The 25,825-nt window shown below is 48.3% G+C and overlaps 1 protein-coding gene across 2 annotated transcripts in view; it reads left to right on the top strand.

Moving 5' to 3' along the window:
* LOC137437050 (endosome/lysosome-associated apoptosis and autophagy regulator family member 2-like) overlaps nt 1-25,825 on the top strand; it is a 107,410-nt gene that overhangs the window by 12,090 nt on the left and 69,495 nt on the right. Inside the window, exons 3-4 of one of the 2 annotated variants that reach the window (XM_068131379.2) lie at nt 4,024-4,216; nt 5,490-5,637. In XM_068131379.2, coding sequence (XP_067987480.2) covers nt 4,024-4,216; nt 5,490-5,637 — 341 coding nt within the window. Of the gene's footprint in view, nt 1-4,023; nt 4,217-5,489; nt 5,638-19,922; nt 20,097-25,825 lie in introns of those variants that run through there. The other variant, XM_078786941.1, reaches the window with a different exon arrangement.

The following is a 25,825-nucleotide window of genomic DNA, read 5'->3' as shown; positions in this document are numbered from 1 at the left end:
CATATGAATATATATGGGCACGGAGAGACCGCTTGTAGTGTGTACATTTCAGGATTTGCCGCGTCGGTGCTGGACCATAGACATCAGCTTCTACCCAAGCATCATCCGTCTTATTTAGAAGATGAGATCCTGAGGAACATCAATTTTACGGCGGCCAGTTTGAAAAATCCAAGATGGCCGCCACATAGGAGCTCTATGGTCATGTCTAGCTTGTCGAACTTGTTACCATTGGATTCGGGGCCCTTGAAAATGTATGTTTAGCCGTTAGAATCAAAGCTTTATGTTGTTTAGAAGCTGAGATATTGAGAAACATCAATTTTACGGCGGCCAGTTTGAAAAATCCAAGATGGCCGCCACATAGGAGCTCTGTGGTCATGTCTAGCTTATCGAACTTGTTACCATTGGATTCGGGGCCCTTGAAAATGTATGTTTAGCCGTTAGAATCAAAGCTCTATGTTATTTAGAAGCTGAAATATTGAGAAAAATTAGTTCTACGGCGGCAATTTTGAAAATCTAAGATGGCCGCCATACAGGAGTCTGTGCAAATAGCAACATTGGTTTTCTGACTGACTATACAATATAGTTTCCAAAAATATATAGTTTTCCAAATCCCCCAAAAAATCCAACGAAACTTTAAATCTGGACATACTGAACCTGACTAATGTGAAGAACAGACGTCTCGTCCAGGCTGAAACGTTCAGCTCGCTTGCTTGCGTGCTGAACAGCTCGTTGAGCGGCTCACTGAGCGGCTCACCGAGCGGTTCGCCAAGCGGCTTGCTGAGCGGTTCGGTCCCGGCGAGGTTAGTTTGTACACTTCTGGCAGCGGACGACTTCACCCGCCTCCTCGCCAGCTTCCCGGCCCTTACGCGGCCCACCTTCTTGGCGGGGGCCATCAAGCACGGGGTGGAACACCACATCCCCACCGCTGGGCCACCGGTCTACGCCCGGGCACGCCGCCTCGAGCCGACGAAGCTCGCGGTGGCTAAAGTGGAGTTCGCTACGCTGGAGCGGCTCGGCATCGTGCGGCGCTCCGAGAGTGCTTGAGCGTCGCCGCTTCACATCGTGCCCAAGCCCGGCGGGGGATGGCGACCGTGCGGGGACTACCGGCGCCTCAACGACGCCACCACCCCCGACCGCTACCCCGTCCCCCACATCCAGGACTTCTCCGCCCGGTTGGCAGGCATGTCCTTCTTTTCGAAGGTGGACCTCATACGCGGCTACCATCAGGTCCCCGTCAGGCCGGAGGACATCCCGAAGACGGCGGTCATCACGCCGTTCAGACTGTTCGAATTTCTTCGGATGCCCTTCGGTTTGAAGAATGCGGCTCAGGCGTTCCAGCGACTCATGGACAGCGTCTTGCGCGACTTGGATTTTGTGTACGTATACCTGGACGACATCCTCGTCACCAGCGCGTCCCGCGAAGAGCACCTTCACCATCTCCGCACGCTCTTCGAACGTCTGGGCCAGCATGGCCTCATCGTGAACCCCGCCAAGTGCCGATTCGGCGTCGCCGACATCGACTTTTTGGGGCACCGCGTCACCAGGCATGGGGCCGTCCCCCTACCGGCCAAGGTGGAGGCGGTGAAGGGGTTTCCGCGCCCCCGCACGATCAAGGGGCTCCAGGAGTTCCTGGGCATGGTAAACCTTTACCATCAGTTCCTGCCCCGCATCGCCCAGCTCCTGCGCCCCTTGCACGAGGCCCTCCGAGGGAAGCCGGGCAAAGGTGACGTTACCTGGACCGCGCAGATGGACGCGGCGTTCGCAGGCGCGAAGCTCGCCTTGGCTAACGCCACCATGCTCGCACACCCGGCGCCCGATGTACCGATCGCCCTCACCACCGACGCCTCGGACTACGCGGTGGGCGCGGTGCACGAGCAATGGGTGCGTGGTGCTTGGCAACCGCTGGCATTCTTCAGCCGGCAGCTTCTCCCGCCCGAATGTCGCTATAGTACCTTCGACCGCGAGTTGCTCGGGCTTCACCTGGCAGTCAGGCACTTCCGCCATCTGCTCGAGGGCCGTGCGTTCACAGCCTTCGTCGACCACAAGCCACTGGTCTTCGCGATGGGCAAGGTCACCGAGCCGTGGTCAGCCCGGCAGCAGCGTCACCTCTCGGCCGTGTCCGCGTACACAACGGACATCCGGCACGTCGCGGGGAAGGACAACCCGGTGGCGGATTGCCTTTCCCGGTCCGTCGCCCATGCCGTCCACCTTGGCATCGACTATGCCCGGATGGCGGCGGACCAGGCCACCGACCCTGGCGTGCAGGCCTTGCAGACCGCCGTCACGGGCCTCCGCGTCACCGAGGTGCCATTCGACGGCGTGGGCACGGCCCTCTGGTGGGACGTCTCCCTCGGGCGGCCTCGCCCCATCGTGCCCGCGGGCAGGTTTTTGACGCCATCCACGGCCTGTCCCACCCGGGCACGAAGGCCTCCCAGAGGTTGGTCGCCGACAAGTTTGTCTGGCATGGCCTCCGGAAGGCCGTCCGCGGCTGGACCAGGATGTGCCTCGCGTGCCAGCGCGCGAAGGTGCACCGGCACACCCAGGCCCCATTGGCCCCGTTCACGGTGCCGGAACGAAGGTTCGACCACGTACACGTGGACCTGGTGGGACCTCTGCCCCCCTCGCGGGGTTTCGCCCATGTCCTGACGATGGTGGACCGCACCACCCGGTGGCCGGAGGCCATGCCTTTGGCGGCGACGACGGCGGCGGACGTCGCGCAGGCGTTCATCGCCACCTGGGTCGCCCGGTTCGGTGCCCCCTCGGACATATCGTCCGACCGCGGCCCCCAGTTCACCTCGGAGCTCTGGGGGGCGGTCGCGCGGGGGCTCGGGGTCCAGCTGCACCAAACCACGGCCTACCACCCCCAGGCCAATGGCCTGTGCGAGCGGTTCTACCGCTCGTTGAAGGCCGCGCTCCGGGCCACCCTCCGCGATGGCGGCTGGGTCGACAGGCTCCCCTGGGTCCTGCTGGGCCTCTGGACGGCGCCCAAGGACGACCTGCGCGCATCCGCGGCAGAGTTGGTCTTCGGACAACCGCTGCGGGTGCCGGGCGAGTTCCTCCCCAACCCCATGGCACCATGGTCCGCAGCGCAGGAGCGCTCCGCGCTGCAGGAGACGGCCCGGAGGTTCGCCCCGGTGCCGACGGCGCACCACGGGCACTCGCCTACCCACGTCGCCCCGGAGCTTCGCACCGCGGAGTACGTCTTTGTCCCGCACGACGCCCACCGGACACCACTGCGGCCCCCGTACGATGGGCCTTTCCGCGTGCTGGAGACCGGGGTGAAGCATTTCACCTTGGACATCGGCGGTACTCCTGACCGCGTCTCGGTGGATCGCCTCAAACCGGCCCACCTCGACGTGGACCACCCACCGCTGGTGGCTCGGCCCCCGCGTCGGGGCCGCCCCCCTGCGGGCGGACCCCCGGCACCGCCCAGGCCCGCTGGCACGCCGCCCCCCGGTCCTGCACCCATCCCGGGTGCAGCCGGAGGCATCCCAGCTGGCATCCCTGCACCCCGGACGCCGCCGGTCGCCAGAGGGCGCTTCGGCCGGGTCATCCGTTTGCCCCGCAAACTGGCCCTCCAGGTGTGCGGGAATTCTGGGGGGGGCGCGTGTGGCGGACACGAAAGCTCACTGGCGTGAGGGCATCATTCCACGCACCAAGTGGGCGGCGACCACGCCCGAGGGGTAGGCGTGGCCGCGGGATATACACCGGGCGCGCAGCCCGGAGCGCGCCAGTGCTACAGTTGAGCTCGTTTAATAAAGACTCTTAAACTCACCGCGTTGTCCGCTTCCTGCTTGTTGGGTGTAGTATACTGCTTTATTCTACCAGGTGAGCGCCCAAGGGTATTGCCCCTATTTTTAATCTATCGGTTTTAAAGGTTGAACTCAAACTGTCAATGAACTGCAATAACGATTGCGATTTGAAAGATATTGTGCTGCTGTGTAAACGTTGCTCTGCAAACTTGCATGAACGTCCATCTCTAATGCCTAAACTCTTGACCTTGGTGTCCTTTGTGATTCACAGCCTTTTCATGCCCAGCCGGCCACTTCCTCAACATGTCCCTTCAGATTTGTCAGCCATGTCCACCTGGCACATACTCTTTGGGCAGTGGTCTTCGCTTTGACTCCTGGGAAAACCTTCCTGAAGGTTTTATCACCATGGCGAGCAGTCAAAATGAGCAGGAGGAAACAAGCCAATTGGCAGAGAGCTGCATAAAGTATTGAGTTCTTTTTGAACCGGCATTTCCCCACATCTGTTTTAAAGAGCACCTTTGGGTTTACTTTTCCTTCTCCTGTACTTGAGCTTTGGTCCTCAATGTTTTCTCGCTTCCCCTCTCTGTATCTCCCTATCTGTCTCTCTCTGTCTGTCTCTGTCTCTGTCTCTGTCTCTCTCTCTCTCTCTCTCTGTCTGTGTCTCTCTCTCTCTCTCTCTCTCTCTCTCTCCCTCTCTCTCTGTCTCTTTCTCTCTCTGTCTCTGTCTCTCTCTCTCTCTGTCTGTGTCTCTCTCTCTCTCTCTCTCTCTCTCTCTCGTCTCTGTCTCTCTCTCTCTCTCTCTCTCTCTGTCTGTGTCTCTCTCTCTCTCTCTCTCTCTCTCTCTCTCTCCCTCTCTCTCTGTCTCTCTCTCTCTGTCTCTGTCTCTGTCTCTCTCTCTCTCTCTGTCTGTGTCTCTCTCTCTCTCTCTCTCTCTCTCTCTCTCTCTCTCTCTGTCTCTGTCTCTCTCTCTCTCTCTCTGTCTCTCTCTCTGTCTCTGTCTCTCTCTCTCTGTCTGTGTCTCTCTCTCTCTCTCTCTCTCTGTCTGTGTGTCTCTCTCTCTCTCTCTCTCTGTCTGTGTCTCTCTCTCTCTCTCTCTGTCTGTGTCTCTCTCTCTCTCTCTCTCTCTCTCTCTCTCTCTCTCTGTCTCTGTCTCTCTCTCTCTCTCTGTCTCTCTCTCTGTCTCTCTCTCTGTCTCTCTCTCTGTCTCTCTCTCCCTCTCTCCCTCTCTCTCTCTCTCTCTCTGTCTCTCTGTCTCTCTGTCTCTCTGTCTCTCTGTCTCTCTGTCTCTCTCTCTCTCTCTCTGTTATCTCGAATGTATATTTTATTAGCCCCCATTGTACTTAGTCCAAAACTGTGGCTTATGGATTTGGTCTCGTCCGTCCGGCCGTGCAGCCGGCCATTAGATAAACATGTCATTCATTTATTCCTACCTTCTTGTACACTGTAATACAAATGGCAAACAAACAATCAACTGACAGAAATATATATATATATAAACAGAAATCGGGCACTACTTTTGACTCACCCTGTATATGTATATATATATACATACAGAAGATTTTGTTTTGTCATCTGACCAAATATAGCCGACTGACAGCGTTTAACTCTGTACAGCAAATTCATAAACCACGGTGGGGGCTTTGACATTTTATGTCTTTTTCTTCTTGTTCTTCCTGTTGTCAATGATTTATTAACTGACTGCGGTTGATGCTTAAAGAGTGATTTGTTGCCCCGCAGATCAACTTGGAAACCCATGGGAAACTACATCGAATCGAATGCGGATGACTGTGCTTCCTCGTTGTCCTTTACTGTGAAATTAAAACAGCCTGGGAAGGTGGAATTCCGATACCAGTACCCTTCCCAGAATATATTCTTTGAATTTTATGTAAGTTTTATTTCTCTTTCTCTTTCTCTTTCTCACTATCTCTCTCACTCACTCTCAGAAGCTTCAAAAGCAGCTCTTTTCAGATGTTAAAAAAAATTCTCATTTGTTGTTTTTAAAGTAACAAGCTGTTTAGGTTGGACTGACTGAACTGGGCCAATCACGATGCAGGAAAGGCTTTTCATGATGTTCATGGTTTTTTTTTTTTTAACAGCACACCCAGTTAAGTAGGTTGGCCTAATGGTTCATAAGCTTATTTGCTATCGTACACCTAATAAATACTTTGGAATGTTTGTTATGTATTTTGTAATAACATCTACACTTACTGTATATTCACTTTTGCAAAATGATTATAACGAGCGGGGACATCTGCGCAATGTAAAATGTGACTTCAAGTCCACAACCTCCGTCGCCCAAACCCCAAGCCCTCACCCTCCACCTCCCCAACCCTAAGGCATCAATCTCCTCTCCACTCCAAGCCTTCAAACCCCTTCCTGAGTCCTCTCTCCATTACAACTCCTCAACTTCCCCCTTCGGAAAGTCCAAAAGCCGCAACCTTCCCCTCCCAACTCTGTCCCACCTTTGCTCACCTCCCCTCCAAACCCCAACTCTGTCCTCTCCTCCTCACCCTCCTCCCACTCATAAAAGCAAATGTGCATGCCCACATTGAAAGAGCGAAATATTTACTTCTTTCCCCTTCCCTATCATGCTATCACCGACTTCTCAGAAACCACGATCGAAACAACTCCGATATGTCATGACCCATCATGGGTCGCCTGTCCAACTCACAATCCTGCAAGATATAGGGAATATAAACACATTGTATACACATATATACAATACATACACATATATACACATTGCATACACATACATACAATATATACACATATATAGTATATACACATTGTATACATATATATACAATATATACACATTTATACACACTGTATACACATATATACAATATATACACATATATACACATTGTATACACATATATGCAATATATACACATATATACACATTGTATACACATATATACAATATATACACATATATACACATTGTATACACATCTATCTATAATTCCAGTAATCTCTGTCTGTCTGTCTGTACGTCTGTACGTTTGTTTGTTTGTCTGTGACCGCTGTTTCTCGACAACTACCGGTCCGATATACTTTTAACTTGCCAGGTATATTGCTGGGGACCCGAGGATGTGCCTTTTCAAGGTTTCATATTAATCGGACAATTACTTACCGAGCTATGTCCAAAAAACGATTCAACCAATCAGAGAGCAGCGAACGATCGCGTGTGCCGAACGTGGCGGGCACACTCTGCCTCGGATGGCACATTTGAGAGCGTATTCATTTATTTCACGTTTGCAAACTATGTTGGCGTTAAACTATGTTTTAAAACTAATAAAACCGAATTTGCGATTCATTCGCTTTCCTGCGCGTTTGTGCACGCGATGGCGATTTCTTTACCAAACTCCGGAAGCCGTTCGCTTTGGACCAAACCATTGCATGTAAATAGAGGGGGGGGGGGGGTTCTGTGGTCGTTGCGAATGGACCAAACCATTCATGTAAATAGAGGGGGGGGATTGTCACTGTACTCGCAAGCCGTTCGCCGTTCGCTTTGGCGTTGCGAATGGACCAAACCATTTCATGTAAATAGAGGGGGGGGATATAATTTTAGATAGATATATAGTACGGGCATATATATAGTACGGGCATGCCCTAGTATATACAATATATACACATATATACACATTGTATACACATATATATACAATATATACACACATATACACATTGTATACACATATATACAATATATACACATATATACACATTGTATACACATATATATACAATATATACACATATATACACATTGTATACACATATATACAATATATACACATATATACACATTGTATACACATATATACAATATATACACATATATACACATTGTATACACATATATACAATATATACACATATATACACATTGTATACACATATATACAATATATACACATATATACACATTGTATACACATTGTATACACATATATACAATATATACACATATATACACATTGTATACACATTCTATACACAATACACATATATACAATATATACACATATATACACATTGTATACACATATATACAATATATACACATATATACACATTTATACACATTGTATACACATATATACAATATATACACATATATACACATTTATACACATTGTATACACATATATACAATATATACACATATATACACATTGTACACACATATATACAATATATACACATATATACACATTGTATACACATATATACTGTTGTGGATATGCGAATTGTGTTTTTTTTATTGTGTAAAATATCACCCTCCTTCCTCCATTTGGTGTGTAAAGGTCAAAGGTCGTGCCCGTAGTTATTCCATATACAATCACGTAGCAAATCATAGATTTCCTCCTTGTTCAGTAGTTATCTCCTTATTATGTGTATTAGATTAAGGCTGTGTCTTCCATTAAGTGACACTCCATTGCACCGAGTTCAAACAAGGTAGATTCCCTTCACATTCCCCTTTCGTCAATTGCTAACTGCATTGGGCGGTTTGCTGCATTCCACCGCTGCTGTGAGGTGGTGGTTTTTCGCTGCAAGACTCCATTAGCCACGAGGTCATCTCGGAGCAGAAGGTGGGAGGAGTCGGCCCAGCGCCGGGAACAAGGCGTGGCCTTGCCAACGCCTCCTCTAAGGGCGGGATCGGTGAGCCCTCGCGACCAATCAGGGCCGAGGCGAGCTCACCGATGGGCGTGTCCTAGAGGCCGGCGGCTTGATCACCCGAGGCGTTATAAAAAGCGCACGCGGAAGCCTTTCAAGAGAGTCCTGAGAGTTGCGTCAGAGAAACGGCAGAGCAGAGAGAGAGAACCCGTCACGCCAGACCCCCCCCCCCCCCCCAGCAGCTTTGACTCCACCAAGCAGCGTTGGCTCCACCAGCAGCTTTGACTCCACCAAGTAGCGTTGGCTCCACCAGGCAGCTTCGACCCGTTACCCCGCGGGAACCAGGATCGGTGGCATCGGTGGCCGTTGAGGTCCAGCCCGACGTCCCGTGCGGGATCAAGCCCGAACCATCTGCCCCAGCTGAACCTTCCTCTCTCCTTCCAGTCCTTCATTCCTGCCATTCCATCCTTCTGTGTACGTGAGTTTGTTCTGTGTGTCTTGTCCTGGGGTATAAGTTAAACCTGTTTAGTTAAGTTAAATTGCACTGTGTCCTTCTGGTCCATCCCTCTTTCTGCATTATTTTATTATCCTTCCTTCTTCCTTGGTTTCTTTCATTGTGTAAATAGATACAAATAAATCATATTCGTATTTCCAACCCTTTTGTTCTTCTTCTTCTTCACATCCGTGTCGTCTTAGTGATTTCCTTCATTGAATACCTGTGGCACGATTTGGCCAACGTTCAAGGATCGGGTCTAGTTTCTGTTAATAGTTCATGCTGCGGTTGCTAAAACCACTAGGCAATTAACATCTGTCCGCGGTACGAAAGGGGCTGTGCACCGGCCTTTCCGGAGGTCGCTGGGCAGTGTCAGGGACCACGTCGGTCAGTTATAAAAGAGGGGATTAATCCCCCCTCTAAGGGGAACAGAGGCCGACGTTGGGTTCCGTAGCAATACAATATATACACATATATACACATTGTATACACATTGTATACACATATATACAATATATACACATATATACACATTGTATACACATATATACAATATATACACATATATACACATTGTATACACATATATACAATATATACACATATATACACATTGCATACACATATATACAATATATACACATTGCATACACATATATACAATATATACACATATATACACATTGTATACACATATATACAATATATACACATATATACACATTGTTAAAAGTAAATAATGACATGTTTTTTTTCAATCTTGCGAGATTCTCGGGAGTCCTCGGACAAAGACCTTTATAATGACATGGGTTTACGGTCACTGGACATGCCCTTTAAGAGAACATAGTCAGAAATAATATCTAGGACCTACATGACGTCCTCGGTAAAGGCCCTGCTTGAGAGAATGCCACATAGTTATTTGGGTGGTGGACAACAGACCGCTGCCTCGATCACTGAGGCCTATCTTCAAAAGGCCTGTGATGCCGATCAGCTCAAAATCCTTTTAACAGGTCGTTTTACACTGGGTGAATATGACAGCTCCGAAGATGTATTTGGCTTTGCATAGCAGTAAGCACCAACATGGCGGCTGTATGATTTTTTTAGGTTGATATTGTGGGTGGAGTCAGGCGAGTTATCCAAACAATGGGTGGAACTGAATGTTTGTTACACACAGTCAGACAGACAAGCATATATATATATATATATATATATATATATGAGGGGCAGTCAATAAGTAACCTTAAAATATTTTTCACAACTTGTTTATTGCATGTACGTGTGTAAAAACGGTGTTATTTTTCAACATCTATCTATAATTCCATTAATCTCTGTGTGTTTGTATGTGTGTATGTGTGTATGTGTGTATGTGTGTATGTTTGTCTGTGACCGCTGTTTCTCGACAACCACGGGTCCGATATACTTTAAACTTGCCAGGTATATTGCTGGGGACCCGAGGATGTGCCTTTTCAAGGTTTCATATTAATCGGACAAGTACTTACCGAGCTATGGCGATTTCTTTACCAAACACTGCAAGCCGTTCGCTTTGGACCAAACCATTGCATGTAAATAGAGGGGGGGGTTCTGTGGTCGTTGCGAATGGACCAAACCATTCATGTAAATAGAGGGGGGGGGGGGTTCTGTGGTCGTTACTGCCACGTGGTTTCAAAGTTTTTTTTTGTTGTTGTTGTTTGCACGCATGTTTTTTTGCACCCACGTACGGGCACGCCCTAGGATGTTTACACACACACACCCCTACACAAATTTTTTTTTTTTTTTTTTTTTGGCAAGGAACGGGCACCCACGTACGGGCACGTCCTAGCTTATATATAGTACGGGCATGCCATAGTAATCTCAATTGCGTTCAATGCATTTTTTTCCAGCGCTTTACTAAGGCCTGGATTCCTCTAGGAAAAAAATATTTTGGCTGCTTGTGTAGCCATTCATGCACCGCCTCTTGGACCTATAGGTCGGATGGGAAAGTGGTTCCACCAAGTGCCTCTAAGTGACCCAAAGATGTGGTAATCCGAAGGGGCGAGGTCTGGCGAGTAGGGTGGATGAGGAAGACACTCAAAATGCAGGTCCTCAATTGTTGCAGCTGTAGCGCGGGCAGTATGGGGCCGAGCATTGTCATGCACTGGTGAGTGTGGTCCCTCTGGGCATGTAATGCTCTACAAGTGGGCCTCGGCTATCCCAGAAGAGCGTCAGCAACACTTTTCCAGCGGACGGCTGTGTGCGGAATTTTTGGGCTTCGGTGAAGTTGAATGGCACCACTCTTTGCTTGCCCTCTTCGTTTCTGGCTGAAAGTAGTGGACCCAGTTTTCATCCCCAGTCACTACGCGCTGTAAGAAAGCGTCACCTTCTGTTTCGTAATGTCGCATAAGTTCTTCACATGCGTCCACTCATCGTTCTTTCAGTTCGGGTGAGAGGTGTCTCGGCACCCACCTTGCGGAACCCCAGCACGTTGTGAACAATATGGTGTGCTGAACCATGGCTAATGTTCAATTAGGAGACCACTTCATCCAGCGTAACGCGATGGTTTTTCCTTAGCACGCGCTCAACTCCTGCAACCGTTTCTGGTGTGCCGGCTGTGTGAGGCCGGACCGAGCGAGCAGCATCTGCCACACTGGACAGTTCACTTTTAAACTTCCTGTCCCAATCAACCTGCTGCAGCGATGAACATGCGTCACCATATTACATTTTGATTCTGCGATGGATTTTACTGGGATCACACCCTCATTTCCCAAGAAACGGATGACAGAACGTTGCTGCTCCCTGCTGCATGCTTCTAAGGGAGCAGCCATCTTGGAACTGCTCTACTGACGTCATATGCTCAATGTTGCCAGATCTAAAACAGGCAAAACATGACTTTTACCCATAGATATAACATATGTCGTCTATAACTAAACACATTACATTCTCGAATTTATATCGCCATTTTAAGGTTACTTATTGACTGGCCATCGTGTGTATATATATATATATATTGTTTTTAGCACTCACATTAGGTCTCAGCATATTGGCTTCTATGATATTTCCACCTGGCACTTGCTTTGTGGCTGAGATCTATATATATATATATATATATACTATATATATATATATATATATATATATATATATATATACATGTGTGTGTATATATATATATATATATACACACACAAGGTGTGTTCAAAAAGTATGCGACCTTAATTTGTCGTGCGTAAACAAATGAAGCTAGGGAGGCATTGATTGGTGCACGTATGTAGGCGATCCTAATGCGCACGCGTGAATTTTTTCCCAACTGCAGAAGCTGTCATTCGACGGCAGACCGCCGATGAGTGAGGAAGTGTAAGTGAGCGCCGTCGGATTTTCGTTTTTGACAAAATGACGGAAAAACTTGAACAACGCTACTGCATCAAATTTTGTGTAAAGCTTGGCGATTCCCAAGTGGAAACGATCCGCAAGATTCAACAGGCCTTCGGGGACGAAGCAATGAGCACCACATAGATAAAGGAGTGGTACAACCGCTTCAAAGATGGCCGCACATCAGTGGAGAGTGAAGCACGTTCGGGTAGGCCCTCAACATCCCGAAATGAGATCGTCATTGACCAATTGAGGACCCTGGTGATGCAGGATCGTCGAATCACGATCAGAGAACTTGCAGACGAGGTGGGCGTCAGCATTGGATCCGTTCATTCCATTATGAAGGAGGATTTGGGCTTCAGGAGAATCTCAGCGAAGTTCGTACCTAGAGCTGCTAACGATTGAGCAGAAGCAACTCCGTTTGGAGATCGCACAGGACATGCTGGAGACTGTGAACAGCGATCCCAGCTTCCTCAACACAGTGATCACTGGCGATGAGTCCTGGGTTTATGGGTACGACCCAGAAACCAAGTTGCAGTCATCACAATGGAAGCATCCAACATCCCCGAGGCCAAAAAAAGCAAGGCAGGTCCGCAGCAATGTCAAAGTCATGCTGACCGTCTTCTTCGACTCCAGTGGCGTGGTTCATCACGAGTACGCACCACACGGCACAACCATCACCAAGGAGTATTACCAAGAGGTTCTGCATCGCCTTCATGATGCTGTGTGACGCAAACGGCAGGACCTGTGGGCAGCGGGCAATTGGCAGCTCCATCACGATAATGCACCCGCCCATTCTTCACATTTGATAGAGTTTCTTGGCCAAACACAACACACCTGTGCTTCGTCAGGCTCCCTACTCTCCCGACATGGCTCCGTGTGACTTCTGGCTTTTCTCCAAGCTGAAAATGCCCCTGAAAGGGACCAGATTTCAGTCCAGAGAAGACATCATGCGGAATGCGACGGACCAGCTGCGCGCCATCCCAAAAGAGGTGTTCCAGCGCTGCTTCCGACAGTGGCAGAACCGTTGGGAGAAGTGTGTGGCAGCCAAAGGGGACTACTTTGAAGGAGATTAGTGTAAGTTTGTTGCATCTGGATACGAGTATTTTTTATGAACAAAGGTCGGATACTTTTTGAACACACCTCGTATATATATATATATCTATATATATATGTATATATGTATATATATATATATATATATATATATATATATATATATATATATATCTGTATATATATATATCTATATATATATATACACAAAGAATTAAGTTAAGCACCCCTACACAACGAATTAAGGTAAGCACCCCCTAATATATATTCTTTGTGTATATGTATACATTGGCATATATTCTAAGGTATGTGAGATCAAATAATGATTGGTATGACATTAGCAATTATCCATTGATGAAATGCAGATGAGTGCACTCGTAGGGTTGAGTTGGGTTGAGTAGTGATCCGATCACGTGGGTCCTACACACGTTATTGACGCAAAGATCGCTAGAGGTCTTCTCAGAACAATGACTGTACGTTAGAAAACATAAACGTCATCCACACTGTCCGTGATGGACCTATAGCTCCATACTTAAATTGAGGTGAAAATATGCCTAAAATTCCCAAAAAATTTCACCTTAAATTATTCAGAATAAAATATTGAAAACGGCATGATTGTTATGTTTTTATGTGACCATAATATCACTTCTCCAGAAAATATAGCAATATCATGGGTATATTACACTGTTTTGACGACAACAAACTTGTAATGTGCGAGGTTGTAAAAAACGGGGGGGGGGGGGTGCTTAACTTAATTCTTTGTGTATATATATATATATATATACACATACATACATATATATATATATATATATATATATATATATATATATATATATATATATATATATATATATATATACATATATATATATATATATATATATACATATATATATATATATATACATATATATATATATATATATATATATATATATGTATATATATATATATATATATATATATATATATATATATATATATATATATATATATTGTTGCGAATATGGAATTTGGCCTCCATATCCGCTTGTAAATATTCCCCTATTTTCTCCAATACTCCCCAACTTTCCCCGATCCCCCATTCCCTAGTCCCATTGCATGTAAATAACAATCAGTAGAGCCGACCTTCCCCTTATTCCCCCATTAAATGTCGTGCCCAGGTCCACCGCACCACACGTAGACAACTTTCGGACATCTTCCTAGTTATTCTTATTCTATGTCAGTTAAGGCCTCGTCTCCATTAATTATGACTCTTCGTTGCACCAGAATGTGATTATATGGCATCAGTAGTGAGTTTAGGACCTTTCCCATACCTCCTTCCATCTTCTTCCCAACAATTACAACAACAACAGAGGAGATGGCGGCGGAGCGGGGGAGGATGCGTCCTCACACCGGCTCGATTAGCGCCATAGACCATGCGCTCCACGGGGTTACCACGAAGGGGCTCCTTGTCAGCTCCTCGTCAAGGGCGGAGCCTGGTAAACCCCCCGCACGCACCCAATGAGAAGCAACGTGCCGATTCCACGAGGCGGAGCTAACGAGCCGAGGGCGTGTCACTCCCCGCCGGATATACGCGGCCCCGCGCCGGATGTGACGTCAGATGCGCCCCCAGCTTGAGCAGACAAGACGCCATCCGAGCGCTGCGACCTCCCCGCATCTCTGGACCGGACCGAGTCGATTCTGACCTTTGAGCCCAGGTGCACCTGGAGCCATCGCTACCCGCCTGTCCTTTCCATCAATCCCCGTGTGAGTCAGCTTTGTCCCGTTTACCTGTCGTCTGTCCGGGGTTAATATAAGAGTGTCTAAGTGCCTGTCTTCCTGTAATATACCTCTAGCCCCTGTAATCTAACCTTTCCTTACGAATATAATTGAGAATCGAAACATTGGTGTCTGTCATTATAACCCAGCCGGGTGTCTTCTTTTTCTTATTGAGCCAGCATCGCGCGACTAGTCCACGTTCGGGCACAATCGGGTAACTTGTGCAGACGTGGTCATACCATAAAACCGCTCGGTAAATAACATCCAAGCCACGTCTGTAACAATTGGTGTCGAGGAGTGGAATTCGAACCCGGGACTAAATTTATTAGGCCCAAATTGGTAACAAGTAGAATCGATTCGGAGCGCGTTTCCCGCGCGAAATTATAACGGCGAAATTTGAATTTGTTTTACGAAAATAAAAATAAAAACCGAATTTTGAAAGTCGCGCTATGGCGGGTCAAGACGGCTGGGGTCCGGTAAAGGAGAGTGAGGTAGGGTCGATCCAGTACCAAATTGAGGGACAAGAGGAGAGCGAAGCAGTGAGGGCGGCAGGTTCGCAAAATAGCGCCGTCACGCACGAAGTAGCAGACGCGCGAAATGGCGCCTCGCTGGTCACCGCGCCGGCGACCGTGACAGCGCCCCTGGTGGATTTGGACTTGTTTTTTTTGCAAATAAAGGCCCTTATGGCCCAGACTAACGAGCGAATGGAAAAGAATAGTGAGCAATTGGGAGACCAAATTAGAGGTTTGAAAAGCAGTATGGGGGTAATGGGGAACCGGATGGATGCTCAGAGTAACCAATTGGGGGTAATGAGGGACGAAGCGAGGGGTACCGGTGAGGGGTTAGACAACGGGATAAAAGAAGTGAAAAATGGGTTAATGGGGGTAGAAAATAGAATGGCTGCCCAGGAGAATCAGATAGAGGGAGTGAAAACTGGGTTAGAGGGGTTAGAAAACAGTATGGAAGGCAAATTGAGGGACATGAGGGACCAAGCGGAAAGGGAAGTTAAACAAATGGAGCAGCAGATAGAGGGGGTCAGAATGGGGGTAGAAACCAAACTGGATGCTCACAGGGAGGAAATGGAGCAGATGAGGGTGGCATCTGGGCAGGAGATGCAAGTGATGGGAGAGGAGATCAGAAGAGGAGTGAGTGAGGAGGTCGGAGGAGTGCGCGAGGAGGTGAGGCACTGTAAGGAGCACATGGAGAAGGAGGTGAGAAAGGGGACTGTAAAGTTACAAGGGGGCATAGAGGTCCTGACGCAGGAGGTGGAACAGCTGACGGAGGGACAAAAAGGACTAACGGAGCAGGTTCAAAGGAACACTGCGGTATTAGGAGGTTTAAAGGCGACACAGAAAGAACTAAAAGATGACTTGATAGCGACAAAGAGGGAATGTCAGATGGTACGTGAGGGACTGACAACGAGGTTGGACGAGGTGATAGAGGTAATGGAGACGAAGGACCGGCAGGTGAGGACGCACATGGAAACGGTCAAGGTAGCCTTGGAGGACGAGCTTGAGGAGACGTACCGGGGAATAAAAGAGGTGAGGCACAAATTAGAAGAAGTGGAAGAAGGGGTGAGCGAAATTAAGAAGCGACGGAGAGGGGATAACAAAGAGATAAAAGAGGAGATAAAAGAATTGGTCCAAAGTCTGTGTTTGGATCGTGATGTGCTCATTAACCGGATGAGGGATTCGCAGGTGATGGAGGAGAAGCGAAGAGGAAGAGGACCCGGTGTAAGTGGTGACCAATATGGTCGTGCGTATGATGCGCCAGGGGATTTAAGAAGCTTGGGGGTCGAGATAGACCCGGGTGTTCGTGAGAGGCCGTTGGTGAAGTGTGCGACAGGTCTGGTGTGCGAAAATGGAGGTGTGCAAGAAAGTCCGACTCTGGGGTGTGTGAGGAAAGAGTGCGCTGTCAGAAGTAAGGAAGAGTGTCCACCTGTGGTGAGTGTTACAGAGGGTGTGACGGGAGAGTGTGCGCAGGAGTGTGCGCGAGAAAGGTGTGTGACGGACAGGTGCATGAGGAAAGAGTGCGCTGTCAGAAGTAAGGAAGAGTGTCCACCTGTGGTGAGTGTTACAGAGGGTGTAACGGGAGAGTGTGCGCGAGAAAGGTGTGTGACGGACAGGTGCATGGGGAAAGAGTGTGCTGTCAAGAGTAAGGGTGAGTGCGTGGTTAAGAGTGGAGGTGAGAGTATTGAGAGTGACAAGGAGAATGAGTTAGTTGTGACAGGTGAGCGAGGATGTACACCTGGGATGGAAGGATGCACACCTGGAATGGTAGAGCGTGAGTGGGAATGCACGCTGGAATTAGTGGTGAGGCACGTGGTTGGGTGTGCGAATGAGAGCACACCTGTGATTGTCACAGAGGAGGTGACCGAGGAGGGGGCGCGAAGAAGTGTGTTGGTGAGGTGTGCGAGCAACGAATGTGTGCCAAAGTGTTCGGTGGTCAGGTGTGTGACCAAGGCTGTGAGTGGAATGAGGGTACCTGGGTGTGTAAGGAAAGGTACAAGGAGCATGAGCACGGCTGGATGTGTGAGCAAGGAACGGGCTGCGGGGTGTAAGCAAGCAGGTGAAGCATCGACGGTGACCGGGTTAAAGGTTAGGTCGACTTTTAGCCGAAGCGGGCCCTCGGTGTGTGCCGGGTTTCGCGTGCCGCGAGAACCAGCGGGGATCCGAGCCACGGCGGGTTCGAAAGGACCGCCGTGCGCGATCCGTGCTGGGCCTCGCTTTGAACGTCCGTGCTCCACTAGGCGGAGCGGGCGGCCCGATAGAAAGAGTCGTCATGGCGACCACTTTTTGTTGAGGAATTCCGGCAGGTCGAGATCGGGACATTGGATGGTTCCGTGCCGAGAAGGTGCGTGGGATCTCGGGCCGGGTAAACCTCCTTCCCTGCACCGAGTGCCGGACGTGTCCAGCCGCTGGCACAAAACAACCAGCATCCATTGCTTGGCTTTACGAAGCCGGGCTTTGGACAGGGATTGGCGCACCGAGAGGTATTAGTGAGTCGACTGGGTGATGAGGTTAGTGTTTTGGACCCAAAATTGGAGAAAAACAAAATTTGATGATTGGCAAGGATTGGCAGTAGTGATTGGCAGATGATGGGCAGTGATTGGCCAAATTTTTGATTTGTTGAAATTTGATGTGCAAAATTGGTAGTGAGAGACCCCCGATGTGGTGGGATGGCATCCCTGCCACCCTGCCCAAGTGGGGGGCAAAGGAGCAATAGCTTATGGGGTGTATGGCAGTGAAAACTAGCCCGGGTGGGTTAGGATATTGTGTGTAGGGATCTAGAAGATGACATTAGGTAACGTTAAGATTAGTTAGTGACTGATACCTGTAGTGGGGACGCAGGTAGATTAGTATGGATGATAATGACGAGGGAGCGCAATAGTTTAAAGGGACGACTGGGAAGCGCAAGTTTCAGAAGGGAGTAGTTAGCTGAGATGATGCCGTGTGTGTGAGAATTGAACAGGTGTGATTGCACAGGTGTGCAACTGGACAGGTGTGTGGAGCAGTGTATGAGTAGTGAGTGTGTGGATCAGCGCGAATGCGCTTGGGGAGAGAAGGGTGCAGGTGGCACCAGGTGTGAGAGCACAGGTGTGCAAGTACAGGTGTGTGGAGAGAGTTGGAGTAAGTGGTACGGAGTGGTGTGCATGGTGCGAAGGTGTGAATGGGGGAAGAGTGGACCCCCATCACGGATACCCGGGGCGGGTAGTGTAAGTGTTAGGTAGAGGGTACAGGTAAATTGTGGTTGGATATTGGCATCTGTGGTGCGGTTGCAGAATGGTGTTGTGAATGGGTGCATTAGTGTTGTGGAAATGGCGGGGCGTGTAGCCTGTTAGTGTGTGTAGTTGGTTGGGCACTCCACCACTGTGAGGATGTCGGCCAGGTGAGGCCGCAGGTGGGCTCTGGGAGCCGGTAGAGTTGTGGATGGGGCCCGAGGATCCGGAGGATGGACCCGGGTAGCCCAGTGCCAGAGAGGGCACGGAGTGGGGAGAGCGCCAGAGGGCCTTCCCAGGTAGATAGGTTAGGGTAAGGAGCAGGTAAGCTCGGAGGCAACTACAGTGGTGGAGGTGTGCAGGTGGGTAGACCCACTGGGAGAGGTACACGTCGCAGCCCAGAAATTGTACGAGGGCACCGGGAGATGAATCGGGGGAGTGAGACCCCAAATTGAAAAGCACCACAGTTTGGCCAATGGGAATTGGTTTTTTAGAACCCATAGTGTAAGAGGGCCAATGGTTTGGCCGGAGAAAGACCCCGGGTAGTGTAAAGTTGTTAAAGTCATTTAGGAAATAGTTAGGATTGATGAACCTGTCGCACCATACGCAGCCACTTACCTGTGGTGATGATGATGACTCCACACCTGTGTTTTCTTTGGTTGTGTTGCAGAAATGAGAATTGCTGTGAGGATTCGTGAGACGCATCACGACGTGGATGAGACATTGGGGTGATTCCATCTCTCCCTCCCTAGGAGGGACTGATGATGAATTGGTAATGGCAAATTTTGATGTTGAGTTGAAAATGGCAAATTTTGATGAGAGTTGAAAATGGCAAATTTGATTGGTTAGGAGGGAGAGAAGACGAATTTGGTTTATGGGAGGAACGGGGAAGACAGTAGGGATGTTTGTCGATTTGTAAAGTAGATGTTTATGGGTAGTGTTGTGTTTTGTGGATACAGTAAGGGGTAAGGGAGGGGCCATGTAGGTTACCTGGTGGGGGGGGGGCGTACGATAGGAACGTACCTGTCTCACCTGGTTCCCATGTGCCCCCAGTGTGCATCATCTTGTATTGCGTGCACTTTTGCGCCCTTACCACCTTACTCACTTGTCTGCTTCTTTTGTCTCCCACCTCCGAGGATCTGGCTTTGGGGTAGAGAGAGAGGAGAGAGAGGTGCTGGCTGCGCAGTTGTGGGCCTGCACTTTCGCTGTTTGCTGCCGGGATCGATACACCATATGGACCGCAATGTTTGTGGCCACCCACAATGGACCGCAGTTCGTTTGCGGCCAAGCACCACCCGGGGATGGACCTATGGGTCAACGTGGCACCTATGCCATAAAGGTGAACCACTGTTAATTAACACCACTGAAGGCCACACGAAGAGCAAGAGACACCTGCAGGGTTAGGGGTTGTCGCATTTATTTTTAATCATTGAACAATGGTGACTGCACCGATTGGTGGTGGGGTGGTGCTTTTGATGCTGGAAAAGGGTGCTCTGCACGTTATTAAAGGCCGTCGGCCACAGAGCACTCGTGGGTTGGTGTATCGATGTTGGCAAGCGCGCTCTCTCTCTATGCATAACATCTGCATGTGTTCCTCCAAAAACAGGTCCTGGATCGTAGTGTAAATAGCAGCGTAGTCTTGTAAATAATGCTCCCTACCGGCTGTATGTTTAGTTTGAGGATTCTTTCCGGATTCGGTTATCCTGTGGGTGTGTTTCTGTGAGGAGAAGGGTGCAACGTCGCAGGGGGACATATTTACTCATTTGTGAATATCTGTAAAACTGTCGCACTCAGGGTAGAGTTAATAGTAGAGGGAACTACATTGCGTGCCACACTAAAGTAGGTAAAAATTTATCGGGTCGGGACGCCCCGAGGGTAGAGAAGGGTGCAATGTTGCGAATATGGAATTTGGCCTCCATATCCGCTTGTAAATATTCCCCTATTTTCTCCAATACTCCCCAACTTTCCCCGATCCCCCATTCCCTAGTCCCATTGCATGTAAATAACAATCAGTAGAGCCGACCTTCCCCTTATTCCCCCATTAAATGTCGTGCCCAGGTCCACCGCACCACACGTAGACAACTTTCGGACATCTTCCTAGTTATTCTTATTCTATGTCAGTTAAGGCCTCGTCTCCATTAATTATGACTCTTCGTTGCACCAGAATGTGATTATATGGCATCAGTAGTGAGTTTAGGACCTTTCCCATACCTCTTTCCATCTTCTTCCCCAACAATTACAACAACAACAGAGGAGATGGCGGCGGAGCGGGGGAGGATGCGTCCTCACACCGGCTCGATTAGCGCCATAGACCATGCGCTCCACGGGGTTACCACGAAGGGGCTCCTTGTCAGCTCCTCGTCAAGGGCGGAGCCTGGTAAACCCCCCGCACGCACCCAATGAGAAGCAACGTGCCGATTCCACGAGGCGGAGCTAACGAGCCGAGGGCGTGTCACTCCCCGCCGGATATACGCGGCCCCGCGCCGGATGTGACGTCAGATGCGCCCCCAGCTTGAGCAGACAAGACGCCATCCGAGCGCTGCGACCTCCCCGCATCTCTGGACCGGACCGAGTCGATTCTGACCTTTGAGCCCAGGTGCACCTGGAGCCATCGCTACCCGCCTGTCCTTTCCATCAATCCCCGTGTGAGTCAGCTTTGTCCCGTTTACCTGTCGTCTGTCCGGGGTTAATATAAGAGTGTCTAAGTGCCTGTCTTCCTGTAATATACCTCTAGCCCCTGTAATCTAACCTTTCCTTACGAATATAATTGAGAATCGAAACATTGGTGTCTGTCATTATAACCCAGCCGGGTGTCTTCTTTTTCTTATTGAGCCAGCATCGCGCGACTAGTCCACGTTCGGGCACAATCGGGTAACTTGTGCAGACGTGGTCATACCATAAAACCGCTCGGTAAATAACATCCAAGCCACGTCTGTAATATATATATATATATATATATATATATATATATATATATATATATATATATATATATATATATATATATATATATACATATATATATATATATATACATATATATATATATATATATATATATATATATATATATATATATATATATATATATATATATATATATATATATATATATATATATATATATATATATATATATATATATATATATATATATATATATATATATATATACAGGCGGCATTTAATATGGAATATTTTTTTGTGGGGGTGAACTTACTTTTCAAGATGACTTAGAACCAAAAGTTAATTGGGATTATGTTGAAATTATTCTAGATTTTGTTAATGTGACCTTTAAAAGAAACAAAAACCACATTTGACATTTCGAAGCAAATAAATTGATCCTTGAAGGTGATGTAAACTGATATTGAAGCCAATTCACGGACAGTACTGTGTTAAACGTCTGTGCGTTTTTTTTTTGTTTTTTTTTTGTATACAAGATCGAGGCTCGTGAAAGAGCGAACATTAATCACACAGAAAGACAAACCGACACATAAAACATATAACATTGGGAGCGGTAGACAAGATGGGGAGAGAGGGGGAAGGACACAAACACAACATTTGAGAGCAGGGACCGAGAGACATGGAGACATCGAGAGATCTGAGAGAGGGCGAGGGCTTTGGGGGGGGGGGGGGGCATGGGAAGGGGGCGGTGGGAGAGGTATAAAACATATGGACACTGCCAGGACTTCCAGGAAAGAAGTTGGAATTTCAAACAAGGTGGATCTGGGGTGAATTAGCGGGGGTAGAAAAGATCAAGGTTTTGGATGGGGGAAGATAAGAGATGGTGGTGAACAGCTGTTTTAAAGACCTGGAGGGAGGAGTGGGATTGAAGAGTGAGGGAGTTTGTTCCAGAGGCGGGAGAAAAGAGGAATGAAAGAGTGAAGGTGAGCAGAGAGCCGAGATTTCGGCAGTTTAACCATCAGAGGGTTGCTGGCAGATCTTGTGCGACCTGTAGGAATATTTGGGGGACAGAGCACAGAGAGAGCTGGGGGTGCAAGGCCGGAGAGGAGTCGGTAGAAGACAGAAAGACCACCTACCTGCCTGCGGTGAGTGAGTGAAAGGCCCTCAGAGATAGCTTCATCGCGGGAGATTCCAATAATTCTGAAAGCTTTGGTTTCAACAGCGTGAAGCCGAGCTAGGTGTGAGGCAGGAGCACCGGCCCATAGGGGAGAACAGTATTCCATTGAGCTGCGGATGAAAGCCTTGTATGTGGTGAGGAGCTCAGGTGTGCCGAGGAAGGACTTCGCACGACGGAGGATTCCCAGTCGGCGACTGGCTTTGGAGGCCAGCTTGGAAATGTGGTTTTCCCAAGAAAGATCATGGCAGATAGTGAGACCCAAAATCTTGAGCGACAGAACTTCTTGGAGAGGATTGTTGAGAAAGTAGATGGGAGGGTTGTCCAGTCGATCTTTTCGGAGAGACATAGTAAGAGTGTGAGATTTGTCAGGATTGAAAGACATGTTCCACTTGTTTGACCAGTCTGTGATTTTGTCCAGGTCTTCAGAGAGTGAGGAGGCAGCAGACTGCCGATCTGAGGGAAGAGGAATGGAGCGGCAGAGAGTGGAGTCATCAGCAAAGATATAGAGAGGATTTTCGAGAGAGTCAGAGAGATCATTGATGAAGACCAGAAAAAGCACGGGGCCCAGAACACTGCCTTGGGGAACTCCAGCCTGAACAGGAAGAGGAGATGAGAGAAACCCATTCAGGGCCACACGTTGACGACGACTAGAGAGGAAGTCCGCCAGCCATGCGTGGAGATTTCCATGGATACCAAAGGAGGAGAGTTTGGTGAGCAGAGCGGGGTGCCAGACCGTGTCGAAGGCACGTGATATGTCAAGGGAGACAGCTCTAATTTCCTGTTTGGCATTGATGACCTCCATCCATTGTTGAGACAGCAGAAGCAGCATGTCCAGAGTAGAGTGACCTGGTCTGAAACCAAATTGATGATCAGAGATCAAGCCATTGGAGAAGAGGAAAGATTTCATATCCGAAGCAATGATGGATTCCATGACTTTGCTGATAATTGGGAGAAGGCTGATTGGTCTGTAGTTGCTAGGATCTGTTTGTGCACCTTTTTTGTGCAAAGCGGTGATGTTGGCTGATTTCCAAGCAGATGGCAGTTGACCCTGAGCAAAAGAGAGGGTGAAGAGAACAGAGAGAGGGTGAGATAGAGCAGCAGAGCAGGATTTTAGGACCCGTGGGCTGATGCCGTCGGGTCCAGTTGCAGAATCAGAGTCGAGGGTTGACAGAAACTTTTCCACCTTGTCAGGAGGAAAGGACACGGAGTCCAGGAGCAGCAGGGTACGACTGGGTATGGTGGGTACAGAGAGGGATGGGTTTGGGACACAAGATTTAGAGGCAAACACAGAGTTGAGGCATTCAGCTTTTTCACGTGCGGAGTCAGCTGTGTAGCCATTTGAGGTAAGGGAGGGGATGGAGGGGGAACAAACACCAGAAACGGATTTGTTTTCCAGAAGAGTTTTCCAGAAGTATCTCTTTATTTTGCACATTAGCCAAATTTATTTTTAACAAAAACAAAAGTTAAATTACGACTGGGGTTACGGACATTTAAATTACAGTTCAGTACTTCTTGTAATCCCCACGAGCATTCAGGAGAGCACGTACACGTCGAGGCATGCTGGATACGAGATTTGCCAAGGTTTGGACAGGAATCGCTTGCCATGCAGTGATAATAGCCTGCTGCAATTCACGCACAGAGGTAAGCTGCTGGTCCAAGTTGTCGATGTGACGCGTTAATTCTGCCCACAAGTTCTCTATCGGATTCATATCCGGGGACATGGCAGGCCACTCCATATGCTCCACACCATGGTCAGCAAGAAAGTGTTGGATCATGCGAGCACGATGAGGCTGTGCATTGTCATCTTGGAAGACAAAGTTTCCTCGAAAGGCTGCATGAGCAAATGGAAGCAATGTTTCTTCCAGAATGGCCCTGTACTTGAACTGGTTCAGGTTTCCATTCAGTACAACAAGGTCAGTTTTGCCCCCTGCATGAAAAGCAGCCCAAACGGTCACCCCACCACCTCCAGCTTGGACTCTTGGCACTATACAATCTTCGTTGTAGGCTTCATGCAGTTGTCTGCGCACTCGGACGCCGCCATCTTGACGATAGACCAGAAATCTAGACTCGTCACTGAAGATCACGTGATTCCAGTGTCTTGGCTGCCATTGACGGTGCTCTCTGGCCCACTGCAATCGGCGCTGGCGGTGTTGTCTGGTCAGGCGTGCCTTTCTCAGGGGACGCCTGGCACGATAGCCTGCTTGAACCAGTCGTTGGTTAACTCGCCTTCTGGATACAGGCACATTTGTCAGTTGCTGCCACTCAGCCCTAAGCCGATTAGCTGACTTGGTATGGCCATTGCGGACTAACCGGTGCAGCTGGCGATCATCCCTCCTTGTGGTTCTGCGGGGACGTCCTGACCTCGGTATTGGAGTTGGGACACCCCTCTGAGCATTTCCTTTCAGGATCTTTGACACCTGACCTTGAGTGATGCCATATTGCCGACCAATAGCACGCTGTTTCATGCCGGAATTTCGTAAAGCCACCACTCCATGACAAACAGCATTGTCGAGTTGACGGAACATCTCCAGAGGAAGCGGCAATAACTTTTGTAGACGTGCAGCAGTTGTTTTCCACTAATCCAGAATGCAACAACCCTTATATACCCGATTGTGAAGCCAATCGTCAAATGTACCTGTTCGTACATTTTGTCACGCCACCTGTGATATTATCCTGTTATTGACTTCTTGCTGCGACAGACAATCAGTGACATGGTTCTTTTAACAAAGAAATCACCGAGGCGTAAGAGAAACTCACCAGATTGATAGACTGAGTTCAGAAACTAATCCCAAGTCAAGAAAAAAAATATATTCCATATTAAATGCCAAGTCTGTGTGTATATATATATATATCTATATATATATATATATATATATATACATATATATATATATATATATATATATTGTAACGGTTTTGAGAAGTGGGTAACGAATTTGAGAAGTGTAACGGTTTTTAAGAAGTGTAACAATTTTGGAGGAAGTGTA

This window comes from Myxine glutinosa, chromosome 11 (assembly GCF_964187855.1).
Source record: "Myxine glutinosa chromosome 11, kmMyxGlut1.1, whole genome shotgun sequence".
NCBI lineage: Eukaryota > Metazoa > Chordata > Myxini > Myxiniformes > Myxinidae > Myxine > Myxine glutinosa.
The sequence above is the reverse complement of the archived record's forward strand: the minus strand, read 5'-3'. Positions and strand labels throughout refer to the sequence as shown.